The sequence below is a fragment of the Megascapheus bottae genome, chromosome 15, assembly GCF_031878675.1.
Source record: "Megascapheus bottae isolate mThoBot1 chromosome 15, mThoBot2.hap1, whole genome shotgun sequence".
Lineage (NCBI taxonomy): Eukaryota > Metazoa > Chordata > Mammalia > Rodentia > Geomyidae > Megascapheus > Megascapheus bottae.
This window is the reverse complement of record NC_143523.1, coordinates 36,399,597-36,425,953: the sequence shown is the minus strand read 5'-3', so window position 1 is coordinate 36,425,953 and position 26,357 is coordinate 36,399,597. Positions and strand designations below refer to the sequence as shown.

The following is a 26,357-nucleotide window of genomic DNA, read 5'->3' as shown; positions in this document are numbered from 1 at the left end:
AGTCTGGCTTACTTCACTTAATATGATTTTTTCTAAGTCTTTCCATTTCCTTACAAATGGGGCAATGTCATTCTTTCTGACAGCAGCATAGAATTCCATTGTGTACAAATACCACATCTTGTTGATCCACTCATCAACTGAGGGACATCTAGGTTGGTTCCATATCTTTGCTATGGTAAATAGTGCTGCAGTGAACATTGTTGTGCTGGTGGATTTAGTATGTCCTTGTTTCTGGATGATTGGGTAAATGCCAAGTAGTGGAATTGCTGGGTCATAGGGGAGCTCTATGTTTAGTCTTTTGAGGAACTGCCATACTGGAAAGCTGTTACTTTCTTGTGTTTAAGTAGTTTTACTTTTGTATGGCTGTAACCACTAACCCCAAACCTAAGTAATAATAATTACTTAGCACCTATCATGGCTTCTATGGGTCAGGAACTTAGGACGCAGAGAGGAAGTCTTATTTCTGATCCATTATGTCAGGGTCCTCATCCAGAAGACTTAGAGCTGTACTTTAGAACCATCGCAGGCTTATTGATTCCCCTGTGGAGCTTTGTTGGGGCTGTAGGCCCATACAAATTATTTTCTTTAAGAGATAAAGAAATAAAATAAACAATGTAGAAAAATATTCATTTTTCTTATAAAGAAAAGATTTTCCAGGCTTATTGTGAGTTTTAAAGAAAGAGCCCATTTGGTATTATCTGAAAAAGGCTACCTTTGAATTTCTGATCTGAGATTGGGGGGATTGGAAATTAGAATTTGGGGCATGATTTAACTTTTTAGAGTTGGAAAGGGCAGCCAATTACTAATAGCATACATATTATTTCACACTAGAAACTGCCATGCTGGTCAATATTCAGACTAGAGCCCTTACTTTTCCTTCCTCCATTTCCATGACTTGATTGTCAGCTATTCTCAAGTATTCCTCACAGTCTCTTTCAATGTTTTGAGATAGACCACTAGAGTACATCAAAGAAACACTTTCACCAGAGTCCCTCTCACAGATCTCTAAAGAGCTAAGAGTCCAGCAGCATACAGCCCAACTCTTCTAAACCTGTTGGCAATTGAAAAAAAATTAAATAAAATTCTGTATTTGGGGGGAAAAAGCTCATTTTACCTCCAAAGAAAAACTTTTCAGGAAATGAAAATTTGGGAATTTAAAGTATTTAGAGATTAAGAAGGGATATTTCTTGAGGCATATTCATATTAAGGCTTCAAATATGTTTAAAATATTCATGTTAGTAAAGAGACCTAAGATAAAGATTTCTCAACAAAATAGGTTTTCTTTTGCTGAAAAAAGATCCTTAGGGTTAGTTCTCCTGAGATTTCCATAGTGCTAATTTCAGAATCAAAATTTAAATGAATTTTTGTAATAGGAATATTATAATTATCAATTATTTCTCACTGAAAGTACTAAAAGAGGTTCCAAGAGCATATTGTTTAACAGCCTTATGAGACTTGATGTCTTATCCCCATTTTAAAGTCAAGAAAACAGATTCAAGCATGTAGTAAACTCAACTGTCTTATTTGAAAACCATTGCGTGGGGAAACTTGGTCAGTAGGTAGCTATAGAACTTTGCTCAAGCAGCTACTAAATCTGGAAAGCTAATGCATACTACTGGAACTTTCCATATGTAATTTCTACTTGCTTGAAGTTGGAAGTTTAGAAGAATTGAAAATGTTTCTTAATATACTTAATTCATAGTTCTTCCCAACTCTTCATCATTCCTATTCTGTCTCTTTTATGTTATTTATACAGTATTTGCTTTAGACACAAGTCATGACTGCATGACATATAGGTTATTTGTCATATCATTAAGTTAGTCTGGCATTTTAACAAAATGACTTACCAATATGTCATTTGACATATTGGTATTGTACCAACTTCAATCCATACCCCTCTCAGAGGCCGAGTCTTTATCTTTTCCACAGTACATTGCACAGCTCCCAAATCCCTGTGTTACATAAATACTTTTGACTCTGTATGGTAGCCATGTGGATTTGCTGAACTGCTTTTGGATTTTCATTTTAGCATCTCATAGATCAGGTAAAGAGAAACAATTTTACACTAAGGAGAAGTTATTAGAGCTTTGTTTTAGCTCCAAGATCAGAGTAACTCTGGCTGGCTATCTCTAAATCTTTCATTTTCGTGAATGACTTTGTTTTGAATCCAGATTAGTGTAAGCTTGGGTGTGTTTGTGTTATACTCCGGAGGTTAACATTCTGGAGATTTGTCAATGTTATTGAGTAGATTGCCTCATGGATGCTCAGTGCTGGGGTTTATTTGGGGACATTTGCAGCCAGTTGCATTTATTTGTTCCATATGTGGCAGTAAAGAGATGGCAAGCACACCTGGAAGTCAGAATTTGTTAAATGGCTTATTCCTTACTTTACAGACTATCTTAAATTTCATGATATCATTGTTAAGATTTTTGACTCAACTTATTCTAATCTGTGTATGTATGAATACGCACATGTTTGTTTTGCAAAAATTAGCCTATGCTATCAATATTGTACTGTCTATTCTATTTACAATATATCTTCTTTAAACTGCTTCCTATAACATTATTTTTAGCATCTGCGAAATTCTCATTGTGTGTCTATCACCTATGTTTCATCATGGGATTTTTCTCTGTAAGCTTATAGATCCTGATGGACAGAAAGGTGATATTTAAGTTGCAGGCTCCCTTTCTACACTACAATCAGGAGAATATGTTAGGTGTTGCTGCGCTGAGACCACCTGTAGCTGCAGAATGCTGGGGCACTGGTTGCTGCTGACAGCTCATCTACTCTGTGTTCTTGCAGGAGACAGACCATGTGGTCCCCAGCCAGACGGAGTGCCAGGTTAGAGTGGGAACACCAGCTCAGGAGAGTCCACAAAACAACACCTTCAGGTGCCAAGAAGCAGTACGACTTCAACCAAGGTGGGCTCTTTGTTGCCAGAAGCTTCACTGTGCCTGGTCTTTGTTTCTTAGAAAAGTCATCCTGTGTGCTTACTATTTCCCATAAGATTCAGGGCTTTCTGATCTTTGGTTGTTGTTGTTATTGTTGTTGGCATTTCTTGCAATCAGAGACACTTCTTAAATCATCTCATTTGAAGAGAAATGCTAATGACCTACTTTCTTTTGTTTTTGACTTGAAGAGCATAAGCCTTAAGGCTGGGAGTGGATTGAAGATGGGTTCTGCCTTTGGAGAAAAGTTCTGATTTCATTCATTCCATGGCACAGGGGGTTCTGTGTCCTACTGTGATAAAGATAAATAGTGAGCTGCCTTTCTCCTGTGGGCTCGCTTCATCTTCTCCACGTGCTCCACTGATCACTCATAGTCTTATTAGGTGGAGGAGCCTGGGGCTGAGAGACATTAAGGCACTTGCTTGGTAGTGCATGACAAAAAAAAAGGCTGATCCAGAATTCGAGCCTATAAATGTCTGCAAATGGCAAATGGCTTCTGTTTTGACCCAAAGGGTGGCCAGGGCCCTGATTCCCTAAGTGGCTTCAGGCCTGCTTTCTCTAGCCTACTAGACCTGTTTAAATCGTCCCTGGGCCCAGGGTAAAGACATGGGTGGAAAGCTGATTGAAGAAAGGTTGGCATGACATTCTGATGGGAACCTGGTGTGGCAGCTGTCTATGGAAAATCTCTTCTGGAAATAAACAGAAGGAAGGATTCAACTGCGAGTTGTGTCAGCTGTCTTTATAAAATCTTGTGTATGGTGTAATCAGAACCCTCAGTGGGAAGGGAATGCTGTGCCTCTGAGCATGACCTTTAGAAAAATCTTCTGAAGGCAGAACAGTCAAAATGAATCAACAGCTATAGGGCCCTGTAGCTGTGCCATGTAACTGTAGTCAAAAATCCAGTATATTTAGCCTAGAATCATGGAATTTTAAAGGGATGGAGAGGGATCCCATAGGTGAGCAAATCCATTATCTAAGTGGCTTCATGGGCATATTTTGAACTCTCCTCAGGAGCTGCTCTCTCTTATCTGACCTCTGATAATACCTGCTGGACTCAACCTTGTCTTTCCTCACTGATAAGGACATTCTATAACCTATATGAGACTTTATTGTAATAGAACTGGATAGAGTTAATTTAATAAGACTGCCCTCAGCCCAATAGCTGCCTTTCTCAGAAAGAATAAGGTCAGCTCTTTCCCATGCAGATTTCAAAAGACTGGAAGAGCAAAACAAACAAACAAAAGCCCAAAAGAAATCATCCATGCTTATGTGGGGAATGTATAGCAATCCTTTGAGGATAGACATTCAGCAGAGGCTAACAGTGAAGCAAGGTTAGTAGTTATTAATCTCTCAAGTTTGTGAACTTAGAGCTATTTTATATCCTACTGTGATGAGCATAACTAATTTTATTGTTAGAAGGCAACTCAGAAATTGAATAGGATTTAGTGATAAAGAGCATTAACATATAAGTAATTGAGAAGTCATAGTCTTGAATTAGAACGGTTCTAACAGAAAATAACAATTCTTGCATTGTCAAGGGGAAATCTTCTTGAGAGTCTCAGATATTTATAGTTTTAAGAAAAGATGCACACACATCCAAAATTGTGTAAAATTTTAGCAGACTTCTAGACCTATACATGCTAGGAAAAGAAAAAAAAGATACCAAGTCACCTGTAAGGCTTTTTCTTATTAAGTCTGGGCTATAGTCCAATATCTAGTAGATTGGCAGCCTTCCCTTGAAGAAGTAGACTTGGCTTGTCTTTCACCACCCTTTTGCAATCCTCTAAAGGATCTCTAATCCCTTGTTATTGTTTTCCACTTCTAATTTCCATGCCTTGCTTTCACAGGGAGTATCATTCTGAATACCAACATTTTCACAGGGAATAGCTTTCTGAATAAGAGGCATACCAGAAAATTCTGTGCATCAGTGACAGTAATGGCAGAATCTGGTGCTAAATCACAGTTTAGGACTGATTGATGTTAGGCCAGTTTTGTCCAGGAGTGTTAGGTTTAGTATTTAGAATACACTGGTAACCTTTAAGCTGCAACAACCATGATACTAGGGCCCAGTGGGATTCTAACAGAATGTTAAAGATATAGAGAGTGATCTCTCAGGTTTTTACATGGATTGTGAAGTTTGGTGAACTGGTGCAACATGATAGGAGGCTAAAGATAACTTTGAGTCAGGTAGCTTCACATTTCTCATAATGTTTCTCTTATACCTTAAGCTACCACATAGTCCTAGGTTTGTATCCTGCCTGGTGGAAGCTTGATGGAGACTTAATACTGTAGTGGAACACGCCAAGACTTTGAAGTCTTGATATTATAATGGGACACTCAAGATTGCAATCTGGCTCAAAACTCTCAATAGGTGTAAAATGTCAGCCTCTCTTATTTGGCAGGCACGTAGTCTTCAGAGAATGAATCTATCCTAGTAGAAGTAGGATATAGGATCTGATTGGGGTCACAAGGGATATTGATCTTTCTGCATATGTGAGGTGGTAAAAGGTAGGAAGTGATGTAGGGCGCATGTCCTTGAGAATTATGTCTTTTCCTAACCCCTCCATGTATGTCCCTTTTTCTGTTTCCTAACTGCCATAATGTGAACTGCTCTGCTCCACTATGCCCTTCCCAAACTGATGGAGGGAACCCTCTGAATCTCTGAGCCAACATAACTCCTCTCTCTTAAGTTGTTTATGTCAGGAATTTTGATCACAGATAGGTGAAATTAAGTAATACACTGTACACCATGCTACATCATAGGGCAGATTTGGTATCCTATTTATAGAGAGAGGAGGGAAAAGAGAGTGCATAGCATAGATATGATATGTGTATATCATAAACATATATAATAGAAGTATCTATTAAGGAGACATATTTCCCTTGCAGAGTGTCTTAAAATATTTTGACTGGATATTTAGACATGAAGCATTTTTAGAATTTTGATTTTGGAAAAAATTGAAGGCAGGCTACCCTTGGCCTATGTCCTTAAAAGACAGAAATCAGCTGGAACTGAAACACAGTTCTCTATTTTTTTTTCCACACTAGCTTTCCCCATTTATTTATACTTCTGTCTGACATTTGATTTATAATGCCTGTTTTAATCCTTTTCATCTCAGCAGCTGCTCATCCTAGAAACTGGCTGAAGCTGACTTCTAAAATGGTGTTAGCTGGTAATGTTTACCTTTTAGCAAGGCGTTTCTTTGCCTGTGAGGGGAGGATATTCTTTTTTAATTTTTTTTATTGTGGGAATAATGTATGGAGGGGTTATAGTTACATTCATCAAGTTGTAGGTACATTACTTCTCAAACATGGATAGCCCTTCTCATGTTTTTTTTCCCCATTTCATCCCCCCACCTCCTCTCAATCATCTTATTTTTCCTCCTTCCCGGTATTCTATTCTATATTCTATATTCTGTTACAGCATGTGCATCAATTTCTGGTGCTTTTCAGAATTTTTAGAAGTGTAGAATCATGTTTTGTTAGAACTGGAAGAAGCCTTAGTAATGATTTAAATACAACTAACTCATTTTCTAGCTTGGCACCCAACCAGGCTCTGATTTGCTTGTGTTCTCACTCCCCTTGATGATAGAACCTAGACAGGCACCATCAATCTGCTTAGAGAAGCTACTCGATGAATATGTATCAGTTTGACTGATTTTTATCACTAAAGCCAGAGACAATCCTGTAAACCCTCAAAGGGGAATATATGAATGCTAGAGAATACTAATAAGGCTTGTTTTTTAAACATAGCTAAGTAAATTTACTTTTGAGGGTGATTAACTCACTCATATTTAAAATATTGTATTAAAGTTTACGACAGAATTAAAATTTTATGTCATTATAGACCACATCTGTATAAATAGGAGCTTTTTTTCATGTCCTGTCTCATTACTAATTAGGTTGGTGGTTACATTTGGAAGTTCTAGTTCATTGACTTATTTATCTGGAAGTCTCCTGCTAGCAGGGGTTAAAGATTGTTAGCAAGAATAATGGCCTTTGTTGGCTTTTACTATTTTTGTGATATTCCAGATGAAAGGAAAAGCTGAAAGCTTTGTTGCTTCATAGAAATCAGAAGTGATTTTTCCCTTACTTTTCTTTCCTTCTTTCTTTCTCCCCCCTCTCTCTTTCTCTCTTTCTTTCTTCTTTTTTGTTTTTTTTAGCTACAACTTTTCCATGGAGGAATAAATCCTTTTATATTTTGTTTTGAGACAATTTGTGTGTGTGTGTGTGTGTGTGTGTGTGTGTGTGTTGTTAGCTATTTCTTATTGGAATGCTTTTCATGAAAGTAAACATACTCTTAATGAGTTTTGCTCAAAAGAGAAAAACATATTAAATAAGAATAAGCAGCCAGAGATTTTTACATAGGACATTTTTTACAAGGACAGATCTACCTTGAGCTCTTCATGTTTTCTTCCTCATTAGTGTGCCCCTAAGGTTTTTTTTTTCTTTTATGACAGGGGCAGAGATGAAGTTGAGATTTAAAAAATAGCTTATCTTGACAGTGTTTTGAGAATTCTTAACATACAGCCAAGTAATGAGTGTGTGTGGGGGGTTACAATATAGCTTGGAGTGCATTGGACCGGAAGGGAACCATATAATGGCAGCTCTTATTTGCTGCTCTTCACTCGTTTACTGCCCACCAGTGGCACAGAAACAACTCGATTGGATGAATATATATATATATATGAACATAAATATTTGAATTAAGAAACTTATGGTTTTGTCTCTCAAGTGACCTTGGTCATTTCATGGAAATTCTTAGTTTGCTTTCTAATATGAGGAATTTGGAATCAAGTGATTACTAGGTCATTTTTGGCTCCTAACACTGAAAATGCCCAAGACTCCAGATGTTTAAAGTGACAGACACAAGTAGATTTTAAGAATATAATTCTTGCAGACTTAGATAAAAATAATTCCTCACTCTGATATAGATAACAAAATATCACACTAAATCCTGAAAAAAGGATACATGCTTCATTTTCTAAAAATGAAATCTTCTTTTCCTTCCTTCCTCCTCCTCTTTCTTTTCCTCCTCCTCTCTTCTTCTTCTTCTTCTTCTTCTTCTTCTTCTTCTTCTTCTTCTTCTTCTTCTTCTTCTTCTTCTTCTTCTCCTCCTCCTCCTCCTCCTCCTCCTCCTCCTCCTCCTCCTTCTCCTCCTTCTTCTCCTCCTCTTCTCCTTCTTCTTCACCTCCTCCTCCTCCTCCTTCTTCTCCTCCTTCTCCTATTTCTTCTTTCTTATTCTTCCTCCTCCTCCTCCTCCTCCTTCTTCTTCCTCCTCCTTCTCCTTCTTCTTCTTTTCTGTTTCCTCCTCCTCCCCCTCCTCCTCCTCTCCTTTTTTCTTCTTCTTCCCCTCCCCTTCTCCCCTTTCTTTCCCTCCCCTTCTCCTTCTTCAGAATCTGCCCTTGACCATTTAATAAATGTTATAACTTCCATCTGATGATTAGGCATATGGATAAAATGCAAGCTCAGAGAGAGTCTCTCATTAATAATACTATTATGTCACACAATTGGAAATACAGAAAAATCCCAAGAACAAGAAGTTTTGTAATTTTAACTCCCACTGAAAACTATTGTTATCATTTAGTGTACTTTCTTATATTGTTTTAATGTTAGCATAAATAAGAAATGTGTGTGAAAAGGGCTTCCTGATGCACTGGAGCCTGAATCTTCTCTGTAGTGTTTATAGATGTCATTGCAGTAAGACTCTTTTAAGAAATATCTTTCATATTATATCGATTATAATTTCCTTCATCTAACTGAATGATCAAAGCTGTCTATGCATAAGGTTTGAAAAATTTAACTGTTACATGGCTTACAATATAAGTTGTTAAGACCATGGAAGAAGATAGCAAACCAATGGTGTTGAGAAAACCAGATAGGAAATAATGTGAGTGTATTTCTGTGAGTGTTAGAATAGTAAGATAGTAGCTTTAAGTGGAATATTGAAGACCATTTAATTCTATATTCTCTCCTGATTGTACATTCAATAGATACTCCTACATTACTCACTATCCCTACAGTTTCCTTGTTTCCATTGTCCTAAGAAATGAAATACTTCTTGCTGAAATATTTTGAGAGGGTATTTGAAGTTGGGGTGTGCATGTGAAAAATTATTTGTTTTATGAATTATCCCTCATATGTCTAGAGCTCTGACATCTATGGCTGGAGCTCACACAATGTCAGTGAACCTTGGCAATTTCTGTGACAGTTTCAAATAGACCTCAAATTTTCTACATGCCTTTTAGAGACCCTATTACTACCCTGTTAAAAAATATCAATTTGTACAATATATACCTTTTTTTAAAACCATGAGTCTTTATTATCAGACACATATTCTTCATCTATCAAATGTAGAAAAAAATGTAATGACATAATGCAATCCTTTTTCCTTAACACATAATTGTGTACAGAAACATACTGAAAAATATATAAATCATATATTGTTTGTGGTGATGCTGGGGTAGGATGATTGTCAGTGATTCAAAATGTGGTCTTGTTTTAAAATTTTTTTTCTCATTAAGCCCCTGTTAAGTTTGGAATTCATGAAAGTGACATACATGGGAAAGTTTATAAATACAGTATAAACATAGTATATGGTATTTTCTCTGGTTTTCTTACCTATTTATTATTATTCTCAATTTGGTGCATACAGGGTTATTAAGAGCATGTTAAGAGAAATGGCTTTATTTATTTATTTTTATTCTTTTGCCAGTCCTGGGGCTTGAACTCAGGGTCTGAGCACTCTCCTTGGGTTTTCTCAAGGATAGCACTCTCCCACTTGAGCCACAGCACCACTTTCAACTTTTTTTTCTCTATGTATGCAGTACCGAGGAATCAAACCCGGGTCTTTGTACATGCTAGGCAAGCACTCCACCACTAGACCAAACTCCTGGCCCTATTTTTTTTAATATTAGAGATTTTTTTTAATGTTAAAGAACCTTTTTTTAATACTAAAGAACCTGTGGTTTTTATGTTTTTTCTTTGTTGACTTCAGAAGGCAAATATTAAATAAATGATTTGTATAATCAGTGGACGTTTAAAACAAGAATTTGTGAATCAACCACTTCTTTTAACTTTATGGAGGAAAGCAGATAATGTTGCTTCTCATACTCTTGATCCACTAAGTTTTTGCTAAGCACCTCATCACCCAGCAAGAACAAAGGAAATTCCAAGGCTCTTTCAAGAGGGTGGGGTCCAAGAGGAGAAAGGTTGAGAAGCTGAAGCAGGAGTAAACAAGTTGTTTCATGCTTCTTAGACAATGCCTTGAACTGGGCACCAACACAATAAAACAATTTTAGTCACACTCAGCCTACTGAATAAATGCAAACACATACACTGAGCCCAGGAGAAGGGTCTAAGAATGTATCCAAAGTACTATACTATACAAGAAAGGGCCTTGGCAGTGAGCAGGCTTGATTGCTAATGCCAGTTTTACTACTTTTTATGAACAAATTTGCTAACCTCTATGGGTTCTGATGTCAGATGAACAGTAGAAGTGTTATAAAGATGAAATGCAACATTCTATGTGCAGCTTCATTCAGAGTCTGGTCAGCAGCAGGCACTTAATAAATTAATGGAGCTCTTCAGTACGCACCTGTGACTGCTCATATGTCCCTCTTACCTCTGGGTTCTCTTCTCCCTGGGGGTTGGCATATCTAAATTATACCACTGTCTTAGAGACCAATGCTTTCCTAGTAATTTTTTCCTTGCTTGCAACCCATATCAATCTCTGTATTTAAAAAAAGTGTTCAACTCAATTAGATACTTAGTTAACCTTGAGAGTTATTGGTTTATATAGCTTATTTTTCTGTTATTCCGAATGCATGGTTCTCAGCATAGTGACAGAGTCATCCTTGTGAGGGAGGCTGGTTTTTTCTTAGGTAAGTAAAATATTGGAATTCTGGGTTATCCTCTACAGACCTATGCCTGTCTAGGTCGTAGTTTATTATGACCTAGCCAGTTTGACTCAGGCAAAGAAAGAAGATCTGATGGAATGTGGAGAGAAGTCACTTACAAAACTGGATAACCAAGAAGGTGTCCCCAGGAAGGGAAAAAGACCAGGCCAAGAGCATGGATTTTCTAAAATTTCAGTGACAGGGATTTGCCCCTCCTGCTGTACCATAGAATGACGTAGTGATGACAGCTCTAATAGCTTGTCATTCCTGCTGAAATATCAGCTGCCAGGCAGAAGAAATTAACAGGCCCAACTCAGACCACATGACACCTTTGATTACTGTTAGGAAAATGGAGGAGAACAGAAAAGGAATAGAACGGACTAGATCACCAACAGGCCAGGACTGTTTATGGAGGAACAGTGAAGGGAGGGAGGGTAAGCACAGAACTTCCTGTGGGATTGGGGGTTGTGCTGAGGACTGAATTTTGGGGTGGGCTTATTTATGCTTAACAAGGAAGCAGAAAATTAAAAAATGGGGGGCCCAGGGCGATGTCCTCAGCCAGGCCCACAGTGGACTGCTCTGCCTGGTTAAATGGGCTATTATCCCCTCGGGACCAAGGATGGTGTCCTCAGCTGGTCCAGATTGGAATCTACCTGTGGACAGGCATGTGGTCAAGCCTGTTCACCAGATGTCTTTCTTGACTAGGGGTAATAAGGCAGGACTCAATCCTTCACTTACAAAATAGGGGAGCAATAATTCCACAAAGGAAGCTGGTATTAGAAAAGTTGGCTGGGGACTAGAAATGCTAAAGAGAGGCCAGGTACAAGTGGCTCATACCTGTAGTCCTAGTTACTCAAGAGGCTGAAATATGAAGGATGACAATCTGAAACCAGACTGGACAGAAGAGTCAGTGAGACTCCATTTCCAGCTAACCATCAAAATGCTGGATTGGAAATGTGGCCCTAAATCTTTTTTTTTTCATAGAGCTATTTTTTGGGGGTCAGTTGTGAGGCTTGAACTCAGAGCCTGGGCTCTGTCCCTGAGCTTTTTTGCTCAAGTGTTCTACCACTTTGAGCCACAGCACCACTTTTGATTTTCTGGTGGTTAATTGGAGATAAGAGCCTCTCAGACTTCCCTGGCTGGACTGGCTTTGAATGGTAATTCTCGGATCTCAGTCTACTAAGTATCTAGGATTATAGGCATGAGCCACTGGCACCTGGCTATAGAGCTATTCTTATTTGCATGTTAAGATTTTAATCTATTTTATTTTATTTTTATTGTAAAGGTGATGATGTATGGAGGAATTACAGTTATGTGTCAGGTATTGAGTACATTTCTTTTGAACAATGTCACTCCCTCCCTCATTTTCTCCTAGTTTTTTTCCCTTCCAAGCTCCTCCCCCTCAAGTTATATAGTTCATTTTCAACATAGTACATGTTAAAATTTTAGTGGGGACTTACATGTATAGCTTAGCGGCAGAGCACTTTCCTCATACATGTGAGGCCATGGTTGGATTCTCAATACCATGTATCAAATAGATGAATGTTGCCAAGTCTGTGTATTTCTGTAATAACAATGCTGAGGGTAATGAACACTTATAAATATTAATTAAATACTCGCCTGTCATTGAATTTGCACCCCTCACTTCTGGTTGTCTGTGTCACTCATAGCATTTGCGCTTGAGATATGTCTTCATTTGTGTGATTAGTTTGTTTTCTCTTTGCCTGACTGTAAAGTCCAGAAGCACAATGATTATGTCTATTTTGTCACAATATTCACTGTCTTATTTTTAAGTTCATCCTAAAAACAGACAGAGGAGGGATTAGATACCAGGAGGTCGTCTCAGGAAACAGGAAATTGGAAAAGCAGAAGAGTCCACTACACATGTGTAATGTCACATGATTTTTGTTTTGTTTTTATCAGTGATCCACACGTTCCTTTGTTCACTGGCAGGGGCGTTAACTCTGTCACAACTTCCACATTCAGAGAGCAAGCTTTACCTGGCACAAATATCATAAGGCACACAAGTGGAGGGATATGGCAGGTGCTTAAGGTGAGAGGACGCAAGTAAGCAGAACTGTCCATGAAGATGAAACATTAGCTGGGACCACTCTGTCTCCTGGGTGAGCCTTGCCTGGCACCGGGAGCAGGTGTTGGTGATTATTTACTAATGAGTGGATTGAATGAATGAGTAATGAAGGAAAATGGCTTTGTAGCCTGTTTAGGAAACCAAGTCCTACAATGATTGTTACTATTAATAATGTATTATGAGGGTGTCTGCTTCTCAGTCCCCATAAACAATCTTGATGGATTCTTATGTCCTTCATGTCCTATCCAAAATTCTTCCTCTCTGTGGAGGCCTAGTGTGCTTGACTTGCTTACCTCTCCTCTAGTCACTGGTGTTTCTGTTTCTGTTCTAGTCCATCAAAGTGAAGCACAGTACAAATGCCCAGGAAGCTGGGCTGTCTTGTGTTTGAGGTTTCTCATGGCATCTCAATTACAGCCTTTCCATGTTTAGTAACGTACTTCTAGAAAGCCAGGCTAGGTCAATCCTCTAAGCCTCCACCAGGTCCTTTAGATGTTAGTCTTGGACTCTCAATTCGGAAAGTCTCTTGGAGTGCTTGCTAATTACCCCTTTGCCATTCTGCTTCTCTGGAAATTCTGATTCTGCAGGTGTGAATTGGGGGTCCAGGAATCTCTTTTCATAATAGTGGTTAATCTAACATCCACAGAAATGTAAGGCAGGAGGTAATGGGGGAAGAGAGGAGGGTGTAGGGCACATTCTGCTCCTACAGAAGTGCCACGTACTGATGAGGAAAAATGGACACATGAGTTGGAAATCAGTATATGAATACCTGTTTGATGTCTGTTCAGTGTTTCTTGGGCATCATTTCAAACTCTATGCCTCAGTTACTTTTTCTTTGAAGTTGGCTGTCCGATATTTGACCTCATCCTTTAGCATAGAAATTTGGTCAAGAATCAATGAGACAATGTCTTCATTGTGCCTTAAACTCCATAGGGAAATGAACCTTATATTTACTGGTATTGAAGGTTGTTTTTGTTGCTAATAATAGCACCAGGATTTATTGGCATCTTGTCTGGGTCTGCATATAGAACTATTGTTTGAATTTAAAGAATTATTTTCTCAGAGGATTATTCTCTTGGGCTTTACCTTTTGTTTTCACAAGAGTTTCAGGAAACAACAGTGAAAGCAGCAGCCAGCAGTCATCCGGGTATACATTAGACAAGTGTTGCTTTCTAATACAGGGAGAGGCTCAATTTAGTGCAGTGGAGTACTTTAACTCTTAGGATATGATATTATGTTGGCACTGTTAAGCCTTAAGGCCCTGATTCTATATGAAACATTTAAAATGTATGCTAAGTCCTCACTTACTCTTTCTAATTTGTTTTTTTTTTTTATTAATGTTGTAAATTAGCCACTTGAAAATCTTCAGTTGGTCTTCTCAGGGAAGGAATATGTTTCCTGATGAGAATGAGGGTCATTTCATCTTTCAGGCTCTGCTAGCATGCCAGGCCAGGTGTAAGAAGGAGTGTCAGCTGTATACATACTCAGAGATATACCAAAATCAGGAGCTGTCTATAACTATAGGGTACGTGATTTAGTTTGTATCTATTTATTTTGTCATTATTGTCTTTAAGTACTGCATTTAGTGAAGCCATATATGAATACAATATATCTTAACGTCTCACCTATCCTTCTCTTACCAATCCTTTCTGTCACTCTTTTTAATTTTGTAGGATATACATCGGATTCTTGTCTGCATTTCCCCTTTTCTTTTCATTCCTCTACCCTTTTCTCTTGATTCTACCCCACTCTCTTCAAGTACCCTCTTTTTGCTGTTTTATTTTGCTGAAATTTGGTTTTGGATTTCTAAAGAATTATACTATTTGAGATTTTCCCTGGATCTATGGCATTTCAGTTAGTGTATACAAATATTTGTATACATTTGCATACCACCAAATGTATTTACATATGAGTTTGTAAGCTAAATCTAGCTTCCACATGTAAGGGAAAGCCTGGCTCCTTTGTCTCTTTGGGCCTGACTTACTTCACTTAATATGATTTTTTCCATTTGTTTACAAATGGCACAAAATCATTCTTTCTAATGGATGAGTAAAATTCCAATGTGAGTATAAACAACATTTTCTTGATCCATTGACAGATGTTTGATTACCTCCTGTCTTATGGTAAAAGTGGCTTTAGTGATACAAAGTTAAGTAAAACTCATATGGCCCTTACCCCACAGAGATCACAATCATGAGAGATAAATAATTACAGGAAGATTAGGTAAGCACAATAAGATCTTATTAAAGGGAAAGTTGGTTGCAGAGCTACCTGGTACGTAAAGGATAAATAAGTTAGGAAGAGAAAGTGGGTTAGGAAGAACATGACAGGCACAGGGACAGGCTACCTGAAAATATAAACTGGAAAGGATAATGTTGTATCTGAGGAATTTAAATTCTGCCAGCACTGACAGAGTACAGAGTAAGGAGTCTGGTACAAGTGGAGTTTGAACAGTTTGGTAGAGGCTAAAATACTCAAGACATCAGAGGAAGCCTTGGGAATTGTGGTCTTTAAGTGCAGGGTGAATGGTGTAAAAAGTGGCAAGCTCTAGTGTGGGAATGGTCTGGGGAAGATGGGAGTTAGGTAGACTGCGGAGAAAGAAACAGGTCATCTCAGTAGCTCAAATGAGAGATGATGGTGATGGCTTGACCTAAAATGACTTTTATGGAGATGATGGGGAGGAGATAGATGTGAAAGTTGTTTAGGAAATGAAATTGGAGGTTAAAAAGAGTAAATGGTCATTGGGCTTGAGGAATCTAAACTGTTCAGATGACTCTCAACTGTCTCCCAAGAGCCACTGGTGAAATGGGAAGCTTCTCACTGAGATAGGGAATGTTTTTCTTTACTAATTTAATTATAGTTAAAATGTTATAAATATAAAATCCTAAGGCTAAACTATGGCTTTCTTACAAATTATCACATCCTGTGGTTTGAAACTGTCTTTAGGCCAACAAAAACATTTTAATGCTTACTTGGTTTTGCTGTTTTGAATTCCATTACAGGTCCTAAGAGAGCGCCACTGTGAGGTGACAGCCCACACCTTAGGGTTACAGCATTATTGGGGACATCAATAATTTTTAGAAAAGTTATTCTTCGACAGGCTTTCCACAAGTTTGAAATCAAGAATACTTTGTAATATCATCATACAACTAAATCTTGTATTTCTCTGCTGAAAAGTTATTTGGGGCAACCAAATACTGACTGTGGTGGTAAAGGTCGTAGCAGTGGCAGGGGTGATTATAGCAGCAACACTGTTGCTTTGGTGGTAGGTGTGGCAGGATTGCTTGTGGTTATGGTGTTGGAGGTGACAGTGATGATGATGGTGATGCCAAGGATTATGAGCTTTATTTTCCATTGCCTGGGCCTGTCTAGAAGACAAAGTTGTTATGAAGTTGGCAGAGCACTCTGGCTGACGTACTCATCTTTGCTCTTTCAGAAGCATACCTTTGATATAGATGTTATTGTTGTGGTCAATGGCAAATAATGAGCATTGGAGAGATGGTTTCATGTGAATCAGTTTGTGAATGTAAGCCAGCTTCCTGACAGGATTGCAACATCATCTTTAAAGATAGGACAAAGAGAGAAATTTGAGGCACTTAACTAGTGTTCTGCTTCTCCTCAATTTGTCTTAAACTTTTCCAGTGAAAAACTTGTTTGTTTTTCTTCTTCTACCAGAACCCTTAGCTTTCTGAGTCCAGTGGTTTCATTCTCATTGTTTCTAGGTGACTCTGTAGCATTGGGCCATTTTCCTGTAGGCCCTTTTTCTAGTGCTTTGTTTTTTTGTTGTTGTTGTCATAATACTGATGATCCAGTGACTCACAGGTCATTACTGCTTTATATCTTATGTTCCATCACCTTTCATGAGAACACACATGCCAGGAGGGCAGATTTTATTTCATTTAATCCTTTATTCTCAATACCTTCAATATATCTGGCACATGGTTGATGCTTGAGTAGTATGTGTTTCTCTCCTTTCTATTAGGTGAAATGAACGTGATAGTGCTTATCTCATGTGATTACTTTGGTAGTAAATGAAATGATGTAAGTAAACTGTCTGGCCTATCCACCCTGATGAATTTTTAGGTTCCTCTCGACCCTTTGTTTCTTAGAACTTTTTTCTGTGTGAATTAGAGTACAAATTCTGGTTAGCTTCTCGTTTCCCTAAGGATGCTTCTGAAATTTATTCAAGAGCTTTACTTTTGTCTTTTAATTGGCTAATTGCAAAGACTTCTCAGTTGTATGGTTGCTTCTCACTTTCAGCTTATTAACAATACTTTGACCATAATTCTTAATAAAATAGAATAATGGTTTGTTGGGAGCCAGAGTGGAATCAACCTGTACCTTGACTTGCATCAGACATGGCTTTATTGTCTTATTGTTTTCTGGCCCTATTCTATGTAAATGACCTGAGAATTACCATATGAATGTAACACCTGGAGGTTCCCTGGGTCTGGAGGAGGGAAGAAGCGGGAGTGAAAAATAAACGCGGCAGTCTTTACCTGGACTGCGGACATCCCGGACCCGGTGTGTCTGTCTCTCTTCTGTTTCTTCCTAGTCCTTGCCCCCGATTTCAGGAACCCCAATCTGCGAACCCTGGTTTGCTGCCGGTTGGCCCCGGCAATGGTTAATTATAATATATGCCAATTCTATTCTATTATTCTTTCTTTCTTTCCTTCTTTCTTTTCTTTTCTTTTTTTTTTGTTAATTGTATGGCTTGTACTCAGGGCCTGAGTGCTGTCCATGAGCCCTTTCACTCAAGGCTAGTGCTCTACCATTTGTTTTTGCCAGTCCTGAGCCTTGAACTCAGGGCCTGAGCATTGTCCTTGGGCTTTTTCCTCAAGGCTGGTATTCTACTACTTGAGCCACAGCACCACTTCCGGCTTTTTTCTCTATATATATGGTACTGAGGAATTGAACCTGGGTCTTCGTGCATGCTAGGCAAGCACTCTACCACTAGGCCAAACTCCTAGCCCCTAGTGCTCTACCATTTTGAGTCACAACTCCACTTCTAGTTTTCTGGTGGTTAATTAGAGATAAGAGTCTCACAACTTTCCTACTTAGACAAAGAAATTAAGAACCATGCATACTTTTGGATGTTAATGGGTAGCAAATCCCCTAGAGAACTTTTGCTTATGTTGAGGAGAACAGATACTTCACATTTTCTAACTCTCTGAAATTACCAGGACTATGACTCAGAAGACAGTGAACATAAGTGGGGTGGAGTTAGAAGTTTTCTACCTCATTTCCTTTCTTTCCTGGAGCTACTGGTAACTCAGTTGATGAACAGGAGATTGACTCTTGTCACACTCCAGAAGGAAATCTGGTTTGTTTAGAAGTGAAAGGCATTACTCTGACCCTCTCAATTTTCTTGTGTTTCTAATTAGAAGCAAATTATTGGAATAATTAGCAGTACCCATGGCATGAAGAGATTTTTATTCTTTAATATTTTGAAGAAGTTAGGCCTATTGTATTTAAGTGATTAATCCCATTCTTCATTCAGAGAAAAAATATGTATTTTCAAGGTTCCAGAATAAAAATTATGAAAAATATATTCCCTAATATATATTTTAATAAATAATGAATAAATTTCTTATTGATTAAGATAGCTGGCCTTTATAATTTATTTTTTTATTGTAATTAGTAAAAGGGTTACATGATATTTGCCAGATAGAAGGTGCATTAATTCACATACATTGATACCCTTTCACATGTCTTGGTACCCGTTTCCCTCCCCCCCACACCCCCCACCCATCTTGGTTTTCCCCCTTTCCCTATCAAATTTCAAATATTCAAATACAAATAAATTCAATATATCAGATAACAAAGTGAGATACTATACCAATATGAGATAACCAAGGAACAGCAAAGGAGATGAGAGACAACATAGTACATTAAGGACAACAATCATTCATTATATGGCTTTTGTTTCACTATCCTGGAGGTCCTTTCAATTAGCTTCACATTATATGTCCTTATGTATCAAGATTTTGCTCTATTGCAAATCTCTGCTAGTAGAGCCCAAGGTTTCTACTGATTATGACAAATGAGGGAAACCATTGAGCCTAAGTTCCTTTGAGTCTGGCTTACTTCACTTAATATGATTTTTTCTAAGTCTTTCCATTTCCTAACAAATGCGGTGATGTCATTCTTTCTGACAGTGGCATAGAATTCCATTGTATACAAATACCACAACTTGTTGATCCACTCATCAACTGAGGGACATCTAGGTTGGTTCCATATCTTTGCTATGGTGAATAGTGCTGCAATGAACATTGTTGGGCTAGTGGGTTTAGTATGTCCTTGTTTCTGGGTGGTTGGGTAAATGCCAAGTAGTGGAATTGCTGGGTCATAGGGGAGTTCTATGTTTAGCCTTTTGAGGCACTGCCACACTGCTTTCCATAGTGGTTGAACAAGTTTTTACTCCCACCAACAGTGTAGTAGTGATCCCTCCTGGCCACATCCCCTCCAGCATCTGTTGTCATTCGTTTTCCTGATCCTGGCCATTCTAGCTGGAGTGAGGTGGAATCTTAGAGTTGTTTTGATTTGCATTTCTTTTATGACCAGAGATGTTGAGCATTTCTTCATGTGTCTATACTGGCCTTTATAATTTAATGTTTATTATATAATATCATGCAAATTGTCACAGAAAAACTTGAATTCTGTAGAACAATGACACTGGATCATGATGTTTAGCAAGTCATGATTTGTACCAAAGCATCTGCCAACAGTTGAAGATTTTCTTTTTGTTTTTAACCTAAAAATTGACTACAATGATATGCCTTCTTTTGAGTCCTTTGCCTTCTATTGGGAAATTTGTGGTGGTAAAATCCAGCTTCAGTAGGTTACCCTGCAGTGATAAGACATTCATTATGTAAGGTAAGTGCTGAGATGGCTTGTACAAGTTGGCTCCAGTGGTCTAGTGTTACAGAAAGGGTATCTTCCTGTAACAGTTATGTTCAACCAGTTATTCATTCAAAATACTATTGATTTGCCAATGTAGACAATTTTGCATGGAACTAAAATAAAGAGACACAATTTCAGATTGTGAGAAGTGCTAGGAAGAAAACATAGTATGTCGGAGAATGACAGGTAAGCTACTTCTGGTTGCGGGATCAGGAAGGTCTCCTTGAGGAGGTGACAGGTGAACTGAGCCAATGTATATGTGATGACAGGAAATGTGTGCAGATCTGGGGAGAGCAGCGTGGGCTCGGGGACACAAATGCAAAGGTTTAAGCAGAAAGCAAGTGCAGTATGTTCAGTGGAGGGAAGGCTAAGGTGACTGGAGTGTGCAAAGAAAAGCAAAAGTGGTAGAAAGTGAGATCAGGTCAGCAAGGAGATCAAACACAGTAATGTGTCCCAGGACATTGTAAGGTGTCTAGATTTTATTCTTTGGTCAGTGGGATACTAGTAAGGGTTTTTAGCAGAAGTCTGACCAGATCTATCACTACCAGCTTCAAATGTACTTCTTGAAAGATTTCTTTTAAAAAAGATTTCTTTTCTCTTTTTTTTTTCCTTTGTGATTTATAGACTAGACCAGAGAGCTTCCATTTGGCCAAAGGATGCTTTTGAAACTCGGCAGGACTTGAATGAGGTAGGTGAAATTATTGCTCTTCATCTGAATCATCCCATCATGGAATTTAATATGCTTTTGAAATGTTACAAATTCTTTTAGATTAAAACTTCTAAGCATTCTTTGGTCTTACAGTGAACGTTTTGTGATTGTTTAATTGCTAAGATTATTGTTTGCTCTTGTGCAAATGTATTTAAAATATTGTGAGAAAGTTCACCGTGTTGCCAAATCCAACAGTCATTTCATTGCACGATTTTCCACTTAGTTTTAAGATTGTATAACCATGGCTGGGATAGTTAACATTTTGTGTTTTTCTTTTTAATTATATTTCATGTACATCTTCCTTTCTCTGTTTTCCCACTAGCTTGTACAGTCTCAAGTATCCACATGCTTATTCAATGAATGTAATATAGTTTGACATTTGCAATATGATATTCATGTACTTTGATATATGAAGCTGTATTTCCTTAACCAAACATTATTTAGCTTGTTTTGGAATTCCTTTGAAATATACAATTGCATTCTAATGTCAAGAATCAATGTAATACAATAAGGGTGCCTATTATTATGAATGCTTTGGCTTAAGACTACGGATTGGAATACTCTGTCTGGTTTTTCTTCTCCTCATTAAATTAGGGAGTGAGTGGGTATATGATGTGTCAGATTGGGATCACAGCACATAACTAAAAGAGTGTCTTTGAGCCTCAAATGCTTAAGGCAGAAAATGCAAGCTTTGCAAAAGCTGTTTATTTGGCATGCTTCCTCTGCCCTCAGTCACCTACACTCATAAAAGGCTTTTAAATCTAGGTGATTTCTCTTGTTCTTCCGTCCTTTGTTCTTTTGTCTTTTTCACTTCCCTTCCCTTCCTTTTCCTTTTCTTCTCTTTCTTTCTTCCTTCTCCCTGTCCCCTTTTGTCTGTTTTTGAGCCTCTGTCTGTTTTTTCCCTTTATATTTTATTTATTTCTGGTAGAACTCAGAAAAATGGAATGGTCAAAGCAGCTGCCTGGTTAAACCAAGCTAAACAGCCAAAGTTGTGAACATTTCAAGGATAAGACACAGAACACTGTTTGTGTGCATAGAGACAGCATTCATGTTCTCCAGTCTCACTTCTCTTAGAAAGAATGAGAAGTTGAAAAGAAAAGAGGCAAGAGCCCTTATCAGTGAGTGCAGCTGTCTCTGCCACTGGGAACATGCAAAATGCCAGTTGTAAAGAAGCAGGCATTTGTTTTGACACAAATGACTAGAAAAATGAGGTGATTATAAGAGTCAGCTCATGATAGCATTCAAGTACTGGGTAGACAGGCTGACTCTTAGGCTGGAAACCCATGAGAATGCTTGATCACATTGCCTGAGCATTTTCGAATCGCATTGAGAAAAATCTCGATTTGAAAATCTGCTTTTCTGTACTTCTTCACTGTGTACTGATTTCTTCACAAATGACATGCAATGTACTGCCTCACTGCTACCGCAGTCTATGGAGTCAAAAACTCTGAATGGAGATGTGCATGGGAAAAAGCAAGCAGTGCCATATTGTTTATGTGGATAACCCTGGGCCAAGGCAGTGTTGTTGATCCAGGCCAGTTAAGGATGGTGACCCTATGCTCAAAGTGGCTTTTCCAACTGGAGAGTTAAACTATACGTGCAGACACATTTTTTTGCACTGAATGGAGAGAACTTAGAGAAGCTTAAAAAGGGCAACTTGAGGCCTTGAAAGGGGGATTGATGTGGTCATACTCATTGATAGAAACACCCAGCAAAGTGGAATCAAAGCTGTATCTTTCAGAGCATTCCTCAGTCACACTGACCACAGCGTAGTGTTAGAAAAGAACCTACAATGTTTCTTTAGGTATTACTCCTATGGAATATAAATGGAAAATATTTTTTTTCATTTTTTTATTTTTATAGTCCAGAGTTCTTTTATTTTTTGACACCTCGTAGGCCATGAATTCATAGTGGATAGGTCCCAATAGCTCAGGCTCCCTCCTGTTGGTTCTCATAGTGTGCTTCTCTGGGTCAGCAGTCTGGCGCTTCAGTTGAACCCAGGTTTCTTCTCTTTGGCTTCCTTCACCCATTTCAGGAAGCTATCTCGGCTCTTAGAGTGCTTAATATGTTCAATACGCACATTAATCCTCTTGGCAAGGATCTTGCCCTTAACTTGCTTGTTCACAACAATGCCAACAGCATGCTGGGTAACACTGTAGACCCTTCCAGTTTTGCCATGGTAACATTTATGGGGCATTCCTTTTTGGACAGTACCCATTCCCTTGATGTCTACAATGTCACTCTTGTACATCACAGTGTATGTGGCCAAAGGAACAGCACCATGCTTCCTGAAGGGCCTAGAGAACAGGTACTAGGTACCTCTCCTCTTTCCTCTTTGTGTTTGTCATTTTGGCAAATTACTGGAAAATGGTGGTTTCCAGTCAAAAGGAAGGCGGAGAATATTGGTTTTTTGAAATATTTTATTATCACTGATTTTTACGTGATATTTCAAACGTCATGTTTAACAAACAAATATTCAAGAAGGGAATCTCTATATGCAATCACTGGCACATAGATTTTAGAACATAATCAAAATTAAGCTGAGGGTTTGTATGTCACAGATACATATCAATATATATAATATGACATTATGACTATAAACTATATATCCTATTGTAGATTTATATGACTATGTAGTTACATTTATATCTCCAAGACCATGTCCATAACCTTGGGTACCCAAATACTGAGTCATCACTCTTGTATTGTTTGGATCTAATATCCACATATTAAGGATACCATGCACCTTTTGCTCCTTAGGTCTTGACTTATCTCACTCAACATGATTTGCTCTAGTTTCATCCTCTTCCCTGCAAATGTCATTATTTTATCTTGTCCTTTGGCTATGTAGAATTCCATTGTATATATGTACCACATTTTTTGTACCCATTCATCTGCAGTAGGGCATCTGGGTTATTTCTATCACTTGGCTATTGTGAATAGTGCAGAGATGAACATGGCACAGCAGGTGTCTTTGTCATATCCTGGGTTATGATGCTCAGGGTAGATGCCCAGGAGTGGTATGGTGAGATCATAGGAAAAGTCTATTTTCAGTTTTTTGAGAAACCTCCAAACTGCCTTCCAGTAACTGAACTAGTTTACATTCCCATCAGCAGTGCAGTATGGTTCCTCTTTCTCCACAACCCTGCCAGCATTTGTCATTGAGTTCAGAATATTGGCCATTCTAATTGGAGTAAGGTGATATCTTAGGATCGTATTTGTTTGCATTTCCTTTATGACCATGGATGATGAGCATTTTCTCATAGGTTTTTTCCCCCATTTTAACTTCTTCTTTTGATAAGTCTCTCTTTAGTTCCTTTGCCCATTTAGTGATTGGTATGTTGGGTTTGGGGAGATTAGTTTCTTGAGTTCCTTACAGATATTCGACATTAAGCATTCATCTGATGTATTATTGGCAAATATCTTTTCCCAGTTGATTGGCTGTCTTTCTACCTTAGCAGCTATGCTTTTATCTGCGCAGAAACTTTTTTTAGGTAGTCCCATTTGTTGAGTCTCTCTCCAATCTGTTGTGACCCTGGGACTCTGCTCAAGAAGTTTTTACCTGTGCCTATGCATTCCAGTGTCTCTCCAACGCTATCATACGGCACTTTCAGGGTTTCAGGTCTGATAGTTCAGGTCTTCGATCCATTTTGAGTTAATGCTCATGCATGGCAATAGGCTGGGATCAATTTTTAGTTTTCTGCATGTGGCTGCCCAGTTTTGCCAGCACCAATACTTGAATAGGCTGTGTTTATTCCACTGTATATTTCTGGCTCCTTTGTCAAATATAAGTTGACTGTATGTATGTGGTTTTATTTCTGGATCTTCTGTTCTGTTCCATTGATCTTCTGGTCTATTTTTGGGTCAATTCCATGGTGTTTTTTGTTATTATGACTCTATAGTTGAGTTTGAAGTCTGGTATTGTAATACCACCTGCATTGCTCTTTTTGCCTAGAATTATTTTGGCTATTCTAGGTCTTTTGTTGTTCCATATGAACCTTTGGATTATACATTCTATTTCAGCAAAGAATGTCTTTAGGATTTTGATGGGGATTGCATTGAATTTGTATATTAATTTTGGCAGTATGGCCATGTTCACTATGTTGGTCCTCCCTATCCATGAGCATGGGATGTCTTTCCATTTCCTAGTGTCCTCTTTAATTTCTTTCTTTAGGCTTTTACAGTTTTCATTGAATAATTCCTTTACATCTTTGGCTAAGTTATTTTATTCTTTTGGGGGCTACTGCAAATGGGGTCATTTTCTTGATCTCTCCTTCTGTTTATGTATTGTTGGCATACAGAAAAGCTTCTGACATTTGGAGATTGATTTTGTATCCTGCCACTTTGCTAAAGTGGTTTATTAATTCTAGGAGTTTGGGAATGGAGTTTTTTGGGTCATTCAGGTATAGGATCATGTTATCTGTGAATAGGGATAGTTTAATTTCTTCTTTCCCTATGTAGATCCCTTTTATGTCCTTCTCTTGCCTCATTGCTCTGGCTAAGGGTTCCAGCACTATATTGAAGAGAAGTGGAGAGAGTGGGCTGTCCTGTTCCTGATTTTAAGGCAAATGGTTCCAGGCTTTCTCCATTTAGTATGATACTGGCTGTAGGTTTGTCATATATGGCTTTAATTATTTTAAGGAATGTACCTCGTATTTCTGTTTTTTCTAGGGCTTTCAACATTAATGGATGCTGTATTTTGTCAAATGCCTTCTCAGAATCCAAAGCAATTATCTTATGATTCTTAAGCTTAGCTCTATTGATATGAAGTATTACATTAATTGATTTGCAAATGTTAAACCAGCCTTGCATCTGTGGGATGAAGCCTACTTGATCATAATGTATAATTTTTTAATTTGTTTCTGGATTCTGTTGGCTAGTATTTTATTGAGGAGTTTTGTGTCTGTGTTCATTAGAGAGATAGGTCTGTAGTTTTGTTTTTTTGTTGGGGCTTTCCCTGGTTTGGGGATGAGTGTGATATTAGCTTCATAAGATGAGTTTGACATGGCTTCTTCTGCTTCTGTTTCTCAGAAGAATTTTACCAGCATTAATATTAATTCATCCTTAAAAGTCTTGTAGAATTCCATAGTGAAACCATTTGGACCTGGGCTCTTTTTGTTTGGCATGTCTGTGATTGCTTCTGCTGTCTCATTGTATGAGATCAGTTTGTTCAGTTGACTTATCTCTTCTTGGTTCAATGTGGGTAGCCTATGTTCATTTAAAAAATCATCTACTTCTATTAAATTTTCCTGTTTCTTTGAATATGGGCCCTGGAAATACTTATTCATAATGGACTGAATTTCTTGAATGTCGGTTGTGATTGTTCCCGTAGGATCTCTAATCGTGGTTATTGAAATCTCCCCTCTGGAAAATATTTTTTTGCCAGTCCTAGGCTTGAACTCAGGGCCTGACCACTGTCCTTGGGCTTTCTCAAGGCTCGATCTCTACCACTTGAGCCTCAGTGCCACTTCTGGCTTTTTTCTATGTATGTGGTACTGAGGAATCGAACCCAGGTCTTCATGCATGATAGGCAAGCACTCTAACACTAGGCCAAACTCCCAGCCCTGGAAAAAAAATTTTTAATAATATTTTCCCCCCTAGCATTGGAGTTTGAACTAAGGGCCTCATGCTTATTCAGCTTAGCTGCTATAGCTGGTGCTTACTACTTGAGCCATATCTTCAACCTGGCTTTTGCCTGTTTATTTTGTAGATGAGTCTCAGGGGTTTTTCCTCTCTGGGTAGGTTTCTAATTTCAATCTATTAGATTTTAGCTTCCTGAGAATCTAAGATTATAGGTGTGAGTCACTGGTACT

At 38.2% G+C, this 26,357-nt stretch overlaps 1 protein-coding gene across 4 annotated transcripts in view; it reads left to right on the top strand.

Annotated features, from left to right (window-relative positions):
* Window positions 1–26,357, top strand: part of Fam13c (family with sequence similarity 13 member C) — a 94,262-nt gene that overhangs the window by 30,544 nt on the left and 37,361 nt on the right. For all 4 annotated transcript variants that reach the window (XM_090346372.1, XM_090346371.1, XM_090346370.1 and 1 more), the window contains exons 4-5: window positions 2,803–2,921; window positions 20,460–20,523. In XM_090346372.1, coding sequence (XP_090202498.1) covers window positions 2,803–2,921; window positions 20,460–20,523 — 183 coding nt within the window. The remainder of the gene's footprint in view (window positions 1–2,802; window positions 2,922–20,459; window positions 20,524–26,357) is intronic.